Source organism: Uloborus diversus, chromosome 5 (assembly GCF_026930045.1).
Source record: "Uloborus diversus isolate 005 chromosome 5, Udiv.v.3.1, whole genome shotgun sequence".
Classification (NCBI taxonomy): Eukaryota; Metazoa; Arthropoda; class Arachnida; order Araneae; family Uloboridae; genus Uloborus; species Uloborus diversus.
Window position 1 is genome coordinate 97,691,576 of NC_072735.1, and position 13,237 is coordinate 97,704,812.

Genomic DNA, 13,237 nt, shown 5'->3' on the forward strand with positions numbered 1-13,237 from the left:
CTTAAATTTGCTTATTCAAATACTGGAGTTTTAATTTCAATGGGAATCAAAGTTATTCTTTAAGTAACCTACAGTTGAGAAACATTTTCATATTATTTATCTGCAGAGAAATATAATTTAAACAATTTGCTGTGAAATTCTTTTGTGTAAAAAGAAATAAGTTAAAACTTTCCTTTGTTTAAGTTATTAATGAACTTTTTACATTAAATTCTAAGTATTACGAAAATTGCCCCAACCAAATATCATTTTTTAAGACAACTAAAATCTCTCGCTAGTATTCTTTAAATGTTATTTTTTAAATCTCAGAAAAGGGCAAATAATGATATTAAAAAAAAGATGAAGGAGTTTGAAAATAAAAGTATCTTAAGCTTTTTATACAGTAATAGATGTTCTAAGTAAACAACTTTTAAAATTTCACAGTAGTAAATTCCAGCGGGTAAGTAAGCACACAACACAGGATGTTTCAAAAATAACGATCCATTTCGTTAAAAGTACATTGAAACCTGTGTAAGTTGACCACTTGCGGTGCACTTCTTTAGTGGTCAAGAGTTTTGGAAGCAGTCATCAGCATCACAGCTGGTCAGTTAAATGAAGTGTTCCATCCCATGGAGTTGACATAAAGGGTTAATATGGTGAATTTTATGAAAATCCTACGTATATATTGTTCGCTTTCTACATTCACGGCCCCACTAAATGTCACTTACGCTTATAGACCGTGACAATCGCTGAAACTCATGGCAACAAGAGGGCGCTACATGCAACCCCTGTTTCCATTACGTTGTCATTGATTGGTGATTGCAGGGATTCCGTTCAGTATCTCTTGCGGTCATTATGGGTGACGTCCAATCAAAAATAAACAAACTTTGAAACGTTGACATTGATTGTTGGATGCATGAGCGGATCTTAGTCGCATAGGTTTAACACAGAAAAGTCATAAACGTCAATTAACTCGCTTTTTTTTTTTTACTGGCTAACATTACGGCATAAAATAGTGATACCACGTGAATTTCTTTGGAATTTGAAAATACATTTTCTTTAAAAAAAAGGGTGAATTAAATTAAAACCAGCTCAGTATAAATTTGTTTAATCTGTAAGTAAATAGACAATAGTAGAATGTAAAATGAAAAAAAAAAAAATGCCGCGCAGAAAAAGTTTTTCAAACGAAAAATTCATTCATCTAGAAAAATTAAGTGGGCAAGGTGTAAAGTGACTTAGGTACGTCTCGCCTGTAAAATATTTAACCGTAACTAATATTAAATTTAAAATATGAAAACGAACCGGCCCTGAATTCCCACCTCATATTAAGATGAATCTCGTGGATCACAATATGCATAAAAGTTAATTTTTTCATAGATCAGATGGAAAACTCGGAATCGAAAAAATATCCACACCATTTAAAATTTGCCAATGGCAAAAGTAGAATTAAGAGAATGAATATAAAATCTTTTACTTACAAACCATATAGATAAAGACTTAAAATTGTACTTGAAACCTGCTAAAAGATGTCATAATTTTAGTTCTATACAATTTAGAAGATCAAAAAAAAAATCCATTAGCAGCATTTTTTTTCTTTCGATTGATATTAATATTTTTAATGTGCAAGAAAGTTTTTACAGCCAAAGTTCTGAAAGTTGGCCATGTTCGTGATTTTTTAATTATTGTCTGCAGTAATTGGTGTCCTGTAAAAAAATGAAACCTAGTTAAAAAAAACTCTCAATCAATTCACCTTTTTAATTAAAAGAAAACAAATTAAAAATCAGTTAAGACGTTTAGGAGTTACGGTGACACAGACATAGAGATACGCCAAATTTATAACCAAAAAATAGCGGTGTTAAAAATAGCGTGAATGGGGTCGTTTTCAAAATTTTAAAAGTATTTCTTTTCTGAAAGAGCATGTTTAAAAACATAGGATTTGTCCCCTTTTCAAATAACTTGACCAAGTTAAATATTTTTTATCAGTTATTTTAATCGGTGCGCAGATTCAATTTCCTTTTTTACGTTTCCGCACATGACATCACAAGTGATGAAATGCCATTCACTGATACCATCAGCAAAGAGCACAATATTTAATTCGCTTCTTTACTAACATGCACTGGCAACGATATGGTTGATAGCAAGCGTAGAGTGCAATATTTAATGTGCGTCTTAATTATCATATAATGAAAACGCGATAGACAGCAAGCGTAAGCATTCTGCACGCCAGTGGATTACGTGCGAAAGTTCATCACTTGTGACGTCATAAAAACCACGTCTTATTTGGAAAATAGGTAATTTAAAAAAATATTTAAAAATTAAACGCTTTGAAAATAAAAATTTTCCTCGCTCCATGATTTTTTTTTTTTTTTTTTTTTTTTTGCTATAGTTCTGTCAACTTTAGATACTAAATGTGGCACTTTTGACTAATGGAAACAACCCCATTGGATCTGATACCAACAACAAATGCAAAATCAGTTTGATAAAAACAACAGAAACATCAAGTAATTTTCTTACCTGGAAATGTTAAGATAATAAGGAGGTGGTGATGAGAAGAACGACTACTAATAAGAACAGATATTCTTCTCTGGGGCGCCACGTGCTCGATATTAAACCTGCAAAGGACAAAATAGTGATATCAGTAACAGCCCTGGAGCTGTGGTGGCGAGCATTGTTTTCCTTTCAGTGCTTTTATGAAATTCAATTAACTCAGGTAATCTGAGAGAGGTCATGAATGCATTAATAATTTTCCCAGAATTAATAATAGTTACAATTTCCTTTGAGGCATAATGGACTGTAAGAGAATGTGAGATTTTCATTAGCGAGCGGTTTGCATTAATTGGATTGATAAAATATGAAACAGAAGCACATTAAGCTTTTACGTTCGAAAGAGTAATCCGTATTTCTTTTAAGTAATTAATTAATACAATTATTATTTTACATCCGTTCGTGTGATTCGAATATCGTCGATTACAAGAACTGTTAAGTATTCTAGATAAATTAGACTTAGTTAAAATTCGAAACGGTGGTTGATTAAATTATTTTCAAATTATGATGCTCCAGCGGACAGTAATTGAATGATGCTTAAAATTTGTAGAGTAAAATATTCAATGTTTTTTTAATTGGTTATCATTTTATGAAGGGAGTTTTAGATTTTATTTTATGAACAAATACAGTAAATGCAGCAGTACGTTACGGCCCCTAAGCCAGGGCTAAGGCAGAATTACATGCAAATAAATTACATTAAATACGCTTTATATCCAATATTTGCCTTCGATTTACAAGTTGAACCGCACCATGGTTGCGGACTCTCGCTAGTGCACTAAATTTTAGCTACCAGTTTGTTAGTATTCTCAGCATCATTGGAAGTATATCTAGCTCTAGCTCAGTTAGTCACTATTCCTGACAGATGAGTCCACAACAGGGATGAAACTGCAATATCTGGATTTAATAACCGGGCTGTTGGTATGTTGTATGAAATGCAGTAATCGTAGCGTAAATGCACGTGGTCAAATCTTTCGCTAAAACGTTCAGAAAAATAATTCTTTTAATTTTTCGATTAAAGGATACTTTAAAAAGAAAAACTCTTTAGTGTTTATCATATATAAGAAAATTGCAAGTGTTTTGCTTTGATATAGTTAGGGAAAAAGTTTTTAAAAAATGTATCTAGGCACAGAGTAAGAAAATAATACATGTTTAATGAATCACATACTTAATTAAAATATAATGCCAATTCACCTGAATGAATAAGAAATCGTGCTTAACTTGGGGTTACTCTTATATTAAATTTAGTATTACTGTTTTAGTTATTAAAACGATTTATGAAAGAAAAATATGTCCTTTAATTCAAAAGAAGGCAGTTAGAAAATTTAAAATTATTCTTATTTCTTCACGCAAATGCGATGTTTGTTTGTTTGTGTGTGTCGCGCTTCCCTGGAACCGGGTATGGTCCGGAAACATGACGTTTGGTAAACATATATAGTTTTTGCCCACAATGTCTCTCGGTTTTCAAATTTATTAAGAAAATCCTTATTTATTATTTTATTTGATTTTCGTCACTTTTTATCCAATAGCGCCTAAACTAATAGTTGCTTTTTGATGATTTTTTTTTGTTAATGTAATTATACATTAATAAATAATAATGTATTATACATTACATAATGTATTATACATTGTCGACTGTTTCCAAGGCAGCAGGCGGTACAGATATTATCCTTACGCCATTGATGTATTGTTGTAAATAGAGAAACTAAAGTTTACTCCCAGTTTCGTCGACATTTCAAATCCCCCCCCCCTCCTTTAATGCATCAAAAGGTTGGATTGTAACTGAAAAACAGGATGGAAAAATTTCGTGTAGACGAAACTGGGGGACACCGAAACGTATTTTTAAAAGCGGTTTAAAAAATAAAAACTTGTAAGTATGATAATTTCCCCCAATGAAATCCCATGAACTCAAACCACTCAAATTAGAATTTGCTAACCTGCGAAAAAATCAATTTTATATTAAATGAGCCATTAGAAAAACTATAAAAGATAAGTAAAATGGACAAATGCACTGAAACAAAAGATAGTAGGATACCAAGAATATATTTTGAACATCTGGAAAATTTGATTAATTATCAATACATGCACAACTTAAAAACATATGTCAATTTTCTAGTTCCAATTTTAACAAGCCACAGAGAACATGTCAGCAAAAATATTTTTGGGTAACTGTCTAACAGATGCAGTGCACGCATTTCTCAAAAAATAAAAATAAAAATAAAATGGCCAAAGCTAAGCAATGGAAACCAAACGCTGATAAATGCAGATAACGGTCTGAATTCTATCAGTAGATTATATACATTGATAGAATTAGATGAATACATCAGACATGTTTTTACTAATAACAAATTACAACGTTTAATTAAAATATGGGATAGTCAATATTCTAAAAGTTAAAAAATCATCATTAAAATAGCTTAAATTAGCAATACAAATAGAAAAAAAGACCCAAAAGTAGCCTCCATCAAATGTAAAATAACGATCATATATTTTACAAAAACCAACAATTTAAAAGTAAAAATACTAAAGAAAAATGCAGAAACAATATTTTAGTTTCAAGAAACACTATTTCCAGTGTTTACATTTAATAGTCTGTTACCAAGAACGGATTTAGAAGCATTTTTCAGGCTTCAAAGAGAACAAACAGTATATAGTTTAGTTTTATATAGTATATAGTATACAGTTATAGTTTAGTTTTTTTTTTTAACTATTTCTGATGTAATTTTTAGTAGCATAGAAATGTGCTTACGTGGGGAGGGGAAATCAAGAGAGGAGAAAAAAAGTAAATACAATGCATTGTGATTAACAAAAATTTGAACCCATAGATAAACAATTGAAATTGTGCTGAATGCCATTACAATTAACTGTGTCTGAGAAAGTGCACTAATCAGAAATGCAAAGAAATCGATTTGCATTTAAAAAACGGGTTTCTAAACTGAACAGAAATTAAGACATCATAAAATTCCATCGGAATTCCAAAATTCCTACCTACCCAGTAGAACAGGGTATGTGGAAGGGGAGAAAAACCTCAGAATTCTCTAAGAGGAAAAAGAACTCAAGCACAGGAAATTCCGCCACCAAATGTTTTGAATTTTTATGGTTCTGAATTATTCCCACACACAACAATAGATGGCGCCGGATATTGATTTTTGTTTGTGTTTTCTTTATCCCTCCCGTGGACTCCACCATCTTGTTCTCCGAGACAAAAGTGAGGTGAATGCAGACGATCTCATAAGATGTTTTGTTTCGGACAATACGTCATGGAAATGATGAATACTTGGCCATGGGATGTTTTGCTAATCTCTTTATAATTCATGGAGGACACAAGGCGGTTTAGAGTAATGACAATACATTATGGCATTAATTTGGCTTGCATTATTGGACGTTCTTAAGCAGGGGCAGTATTTTACAATATAAACAAATGCTGTAAATATTTTTCATTGCTAATATATTTTTAACATGAACAATGAAAAAAAAAATCATTCGTTTTCTTATCCTGACAGCCTAATTAGTAAATTTAGAATACATACTCGCCTCAAGTTCATTTTATACATTTTCAAGTTAATCGATAAACTTTGAAGACCCTTTCCGGGATGTTAGTTCATTTATTAAACGAATATTAATTGTAATTTTTAAAAAGAGAGATAAAAAATAGTTTGCAAAAAGAGCCGATCTAACTTAGTCATATGTGTACTGACACATTACAAGACCATTAATGTAAAAACAGCCACAGCATTTGTGAAACGTCTTCATACATGTAAAAAAAAATATTTTACGCTGAAAGTACTAAATTTTTTGCAGCTTCCATACATTTTGGCTTCGAAACAAAAGACTGATTCTTCTTGCAGTTTAACTGGTTACCTCCAAAATTAAATGTCGGCACTTATATCCCTTTGCTTCTCACTGCCTGAGATATTTCCCCCGACGATTACAATATAGTATCTAAATCAGTAAACACTTGAAAATAACAAATTATACTTTTCCTATGCTATTGACACAACAGAGTTTGAATATTGGTAATAAGTAATTTATTGTTAAAACAACATGCTGTATTTAAAAATTTAAAAAAAAAACTGTAAATGAAATGCATCTGCGTTCACTCTGCCTAGCTTCTCCTTTTATTCAAGATTGCTTTTAAATTAAAGATTAAATGTGGGCAAAGTGATTTTTTATCCAAATATTTCTTAATTTAGGTGTAAATTAATTACATTTTTGAATGAAAAAAGTTGCTTGGAATTATAATGTAGGGGAATGTGGGGAAAAGTGAAATCCTTAAGAAGACTGACTTTTTTTTTAAAGAACAAATCGGAAATTTGTTTTGAAAATTACAGCACAAAAAGAAGAAACGTTGTATTTTGTCTAAAACTTGCGTTGGAACACTATTTTTTAGTTTTGGCAGTAAATTTGAGTTTTCTAAAAAAAGTGGAAAAATTTCACTTTCTTTTTTCATGCGGCAAAGTGAAAAATAAAATACTGTTCTAATGCAATATTTTCTATTCGGTTATAAAACATATTTTTGATCAAAAGAATGAGTAAATAAAAGGTTAAATGAATAAATGAAAAGATTATCTTTACTAATATTATAAAGAGAGAGGGCGGATTTTTGTGTGTTTATTTGTTCGAGGTAATCTCCAGAACCACTGCACCTATTTGAAAAATTCTTTCACTGTATGAAAGGTGCCTTCTCACTGAGTAACGTAGTCTATAATTCGAAAAAAATTCGATAAATAGTTCCTTTTTCATTCCAATTTAGGCCCAAATTTCACGTAAATTGCCTATTATTGGCTATTAAAGGGGTAAAAAATTATTTGCACATATTATATTATATATCGTTGAAAAGGGTAGAATTTTCCGCGTTCTAAGCAATTTGTTTCGATGCTCTAACTTCATTACGACGGGAGTAATTTGCGTTTTTAGTTCGAACTTTTTTAGGCTTAGCTGAAATTTAGGCACTACTTTCTTCATTAAATCTATCAATAAAAAGTGAAGGAATTGTCCTACAGTTTTCTTTTTGACACTATTGAAAAAAGCGACATTTTTTACTTCAGAAATATCTCGACCTATGGTCGGAAAAATTAGCTTTTATCTTCAAAGGAAAAAAAGTTACAAGTGTTTTAAAATCAATTTCGAAATATGTCATTTTGATTCAGGTTGTCAACCATTTTATTTTCACGTTTCCACGGTTACGCTTTTTGAATCCATTGCTTATTTTTTCAGTTTGCCATTTAATATCTCAAACTTATTTTATTTCACATTTCCATGGTTACGCTTTCAAAATTCATCTTTCGCATTTTAATTTCTTAAAATATTTTAATATCTGTCGTCAATGTTTGGAAGGGTAATTTTGCATGGTGTTTTTTTTTCTTTTATTTAAGCCTGATTGTTGAATATATGTCACTTGACACAATTTTCATTCTCAAGGTAGATAGGGCAAAGCCGGTAAACGCAGCTCTTAATATATAAAGATTTGAAAGCTACTGTTAATGTGATTATATAGCTTTTTGTTTGTTTGGCAAAACATTTATTATTGCCAAAGAAAATCCGCGTCACTCACAAAAGGGCTGTGTTCTGGTGGCGTGGTCGATTGGCGCACTAGGGGCTGAGCAGTTCAGTCTAGGATTATTGTTTTAAGGCAACCGTTAATGTAATTCATTGTCTTGGCGATTTGTTTTGAAAGAAAAGAAACTTTTGATTTGTTTTTATCCGAGTGAAATGTACGACATTTTCTACGTTTTTCCTGACGATGATTTTTGAATGTTCTACGAGATGTTTTTATTTTTTTTCGTTAGACGGATGGTTAATGATAGCGTGGTTGCTGGGCAAGTTTGGCGATAAAAAATAGAGCTGCGGAATTATTTTTACATTTGAAAAATATTATTTGATGTCTTTTTTTTTTGTTTATTTGGCGAAATATTTTAAATTGAAGTAAAAACCGCTTCACTCGCTAAATAGAGTTTTAATGCAACTGTAAATATAATTTAATAATTTGACGAAAAGTTTTAAATTCCAAAGAAACTTCCTATTCCTATTCAGAGTCACAACTGACTACAACTGTATTTATGTCGAGGACTGCATACTAAGTGCCTTGCCTCCATTATTTTATATATTGATAGATGGCAGCACCATCACCGGATCGAACAGTTAACGAGAATTTAGAACTAGTCCAGGAATTAATAGCTACCTGGTGCTAGCACCCCCAGAAGTATCGTTTCACTTGGAGGACATTGAGACCACGAGCATATTTAACGTCGCCCAGTCCCCTTTAATGACGACGGTGGGTCTTCGACCATCGAGGTTCGAACCCAAGACCCTCCGGCCCCGAATCCGACACTCTACCGATTGGGCTACCACGACCTCAAAAAAACTTAAATAGTTTTTTTTCTTTTTAAGGTGTGTACTCATTTTAAACAAAGAAAAACGATCATTTCACATCAGAGGGGAAGGGGGCGTCACTTTTTTTTTTATTCAACGGACTTCCATTAAATTTTTAGCACGGGCATCGCTGTGCGGGTACTGTTAGTGAAACAATAAACGAATAACTAAACGAATAAATCAATTACTATATGAGGAAAAATAAATGAGCGGCTAAAAGAATGAACGAATACGAAAATAAGTGAATAAATGAATAAATAAGTGAATTAATAAATAAAAGAATGTAAATGAATTAATTAATAAATAAAAACGTAAGTGATTTACATTAAATGAATAAGTCAGTAAATGAAACAAACTATTTCACTTTGCCCCATCCACTTTGCCCCGCATGTACTTTGACTAATTGTAGAATTTATTTAAAATACTAATACGCTTAATATTAACTAATACTGCATTGCATATTAGGAGTTCTCAATTAATATTTTTAAAAGTCAATAACAAGATTTGTATAATTTGTAGCAACAAAAATAATATTTGACTTACGACAAAATATTACAATATGAGTATAAATTGTTTAAAATTGCCTGTATTATATTCTTTAATATTCGGCGATATTTTTTTTTTCCTGACTGGAATAGACTACATATGGTGCTATATATTTAAAATGATACCAGATAAGTGGATCGAAAAGCAGAGTAAATATTTCACCATTTCACTTTGCCCCATGTTCCCCTACCATACACACACACAAATTGTCCATCCATTTACACAAAATCAACTGAAATGTTGTTCACAAAATTTTACATGCACGTTATTTACGCTTCGGTTTGATTTATATTGTATGTGTGAAAAAATTCCTTACTATACAACAAAGGTTCTGGATATTAATGAGATAATTGTGTCATTATGTCTTCAGCAGCTTATTAGAAATTAACTTTCCCTGACAACCCCCTTTCCCTTTTTGTTCAACCATTGAACAAAATGCATTTAATTGAATTTTAAAGAAAAGCTTATTTTGGAATCGTTTAAAATAATACGAGGAAACTGCAACCGAGAAGTCTGTAAAATAAGGACAAACATATTTTGATTAATAGGAAATAGTTTAGTCACGAATTGTTATTCTCCTAGGTAAGTCATTTTTTTCATCATTTCTGTAACACCTCAAAAATAACTAACGAAAAATATGCATGGAGTGAAAATAACATTTAAACACATTAAAACTTAAACGAATGAAATGACAACATTTTGATGCACAAAAGTTGCAAATTATTTCAAACACGTGTTTCTTTGTTACAAGGAACACCTTTTTCAATGCAAAGTAGTATGAGTTTTTGGATGAAAAGTCATCAAAACGTTGTCATTTCATTCATTTAATTTTCAAGCACAAAGTTATGTATTTGTTACATTAAAACTTAATAAAATGTCATTTTTATAATATATATATATATATATATATATATATATATATATATATATATATATATATATATATATATATATATATATATATATATATATATATATATATGTGCGTGTGTGTGTGTGTGTGTGTGTTTTATATAAAGAAAAAAAGAGTACGCCCAGTGTTTTTGCGGAATTGAAAAGGATGAAATGTCGAAACTGATTGGTAAATGTTAAACCAAGGAGTTACTATAGATGAAACACACGTACATAAGTATGCTCTAAACTGTAGTCTCTAGTTATAGTAATGAAAAGTCGATCTTATAAAGCTAACATCTACTGATACCCGGTTGCTTTATAATATGTTTTATATTTTTGTAATACTAAAATAAGCATGTACATCCAATTAGCGTGAATAATGCTAACACCTACTGATGCCCGGTTGCTTTATAATTTTCATATTACTGATTTTTAGCAAGATTTGGTTCTAGCAATTCAGCACAAGTTAAAACCTGTAAAATGTTTACTTAAAATGTGAATTAACTTAAAAGCTAAAAATTTCCGTTTGCAATTTAGTAAAACTACATGAATGATTACTTCATTTAGTAATCATTTAGAAAACATTCAAATATGAATCTCAAATTTTATTTCATCAGAACCCTTAGTATGAAAAAGCCATGCTTTATGAAAGGCTCGTAACAAAAATTTTAAATTTAACACGAACCGCATCTTTCACAGGCATATTAAAATTTTCTTTCGCTAAAAAATCAAAAATGTATTCCTGACAATTTCTGAAAGGTATTAAAAGCTATTGGCAGTTCTAGTTCAAAATTCAGTTTTAAATGTTACGTCATTTATGTTCGATTTTTATTTTGTTCTTTAACATGAATATGCTTTTAAAACCAGATTAAAGACTCCATTACGAGAAAGTTGCGAACATGAGTGGTATCGATTTTTATTATCGATTCTTTCATTTAATTATGGACACGTTTTTGAATAATTTTGCTTTCACTATTTAAAAACTAAAGATACGTTCTATAATGGCTTTAAAAGGAATCTTCAATTATTAATTTTGCTTTAATAAATGCGTAAATTGCTGAAAATAATCGTATTTTCCAAAATAAAAACAAAAGATGATTTAAACTAAACTAATGGTTTAACTAATGGTAAAACTAAACTAATGGTTTACACTAAACTATATTAACTTAGCATTGAAGCAAAGTTTTTACAATATATAATTCTTATTAAATCATTTTGAAAAAGTTTTATTCAGATTCATAGTCATTCATTGAATAGAGTTCCTTCTGTCAAAAGTACTACTTTTAGTCACTGAAATTGATAGAATAAGAAATTCCCAAAGCTTAATTTTTAAATAGTTTTTTTTAATGTCCGATTTTGAAAGTACGGCGTGGTTTTTATGACGTCACAAATGATGTACTTTGGCGCATCTGTCTACCACGTTTCCACGTTATAATAGTCAAGAAGCTAGTTAAATATTGCGCTCTATGTTTGCTATCAGCCGTGTCGTCACCAACACATGTGAGTAAAGGAGCGAATTAAATATTGTGCTCTGCGAATGGCGTTTCATCATTTGTGATGTCATCGGCAGAAACGTAAACAATAAAAGCGCACCGATGAAAATACTTTTTTAAAAATCTTAAACTTTGTCGAAGTTTTTAATAAATGGTCAGATCATATGTTTTTTAACATGCTCTTTCAGAAAAGAATACTTTTAAAATTTCGAAAACGATCCCATTAAGATAAGTATTGTGTAACATTATATAGCGAAAATACCGTCAAAAAATATTTAAAAAAAAATGGCTTCGTGTTCTGCAGTCCTTCACCAGAAAACTAAATTTAACTCTAGCATCACAATTATCAAGGTTTCGACTCCTAAAGTGATTGAAAGTTTTAAATGTCGAAATAATTCATCAACAAATAAATGACTTTTGGCAAACTGCAATGAAACAGTTTACGTGTGAATGATTTTTCCCCATAGCAGTTTAAATGCTTTGTTAATATGTCTGTTAGTTATCTGTACCTAGGAGATAAATGGCACTATTGTGTCAAAAAAAAAAAAAAAAAAACTTTCAGAGACATATGTTCAAAATCTTTTTACCTGAAAACCAGAGTGGAATTTGGTAACTTATTACTGTTTTCCACTTTATATCCTCTTTACTGTTAGGAACTGAGCGTAGGGTTTTATACCCCTAAAAAGTTATAAAAGTTGAGTAAGATACGTGTTAGATCCTGATTGTAAAAAATAGACTTGTGCACTCTACGTCCCAGGTGGAGAAATAAAGTGCTGTGAATGAACAAATGTATTTCCGCATTAGTATTTATTATGAAAATGTTGCGAATGCCACTGTTTCAAATTGAATATTAGATTTAAACAATCTTAGCCAAAAAATAGATAAATAACTTACAGTTGTACCAGAAACTGCTAAAAAAAGTATTACAGTTTAGGAGTAGAAAACCTAAAAGACCGTGTTGATGTGCAACCTGCCGTAGCGTAGGAAAATTTTTTACTCAAAAACAAATTAGTTAGCAGCAAGTGGAATTAAAACAGCAATGGAAACGTTCCACTGCTCTTTAGTCTCTAAGAAAAACTAGATATTTTTAAAAAAATTTTAATTATTAGCAAATTTATTCATTTTTTTTTTTTTTTTTTTGTAATCTAAGCCATTCTTAATTCCGAAATTACTACTTATATTGCACAATTGTTATTTTGAAATAGATTTTAACACTTTGACAAAAGAATGTGTACAACAATTCCTTAAATATTAAACACGAATTTTTCACTTTACTTCTCATGCCACTAAATTTATTATATTCGCAAAGTTATCAGTTTGATCTTAAAATATAGCTACGCTTGAAGGTAAACTTTTAAATTATTTGATAAAACTGCATAACATTTTGTTGTATAAAATGTGATTAAAATGGTAAG

The 13,237-nt window shown here is 30.5% G+C and overlaps 1 protein-coding gene across 1 annotated transcript in view; it reads right to left on the bottom strand.

The window, feature by feature from the left end:
* Positions 1 to 13,237, bottom strand: part of LOC129222214 (uncharacterized) — a 395,332-nt gene that overhangs the window by 18,147 nt on the left and 363,948 nt on the right. The window contains exon 4 of the mRNA XM_054856692.1: positions 2,491 to 2,588. Within this exon, the coding sequence (XP_054712667.1) occupies positions 2,500 to 2,588 (89 nt within the window). The 3' untranslated portion in view covers positions 2,491 to 2,499. The remainder of the gene's footprint in view (positions 1 to 2,490; positions 2,589 to 13,237) is intronic.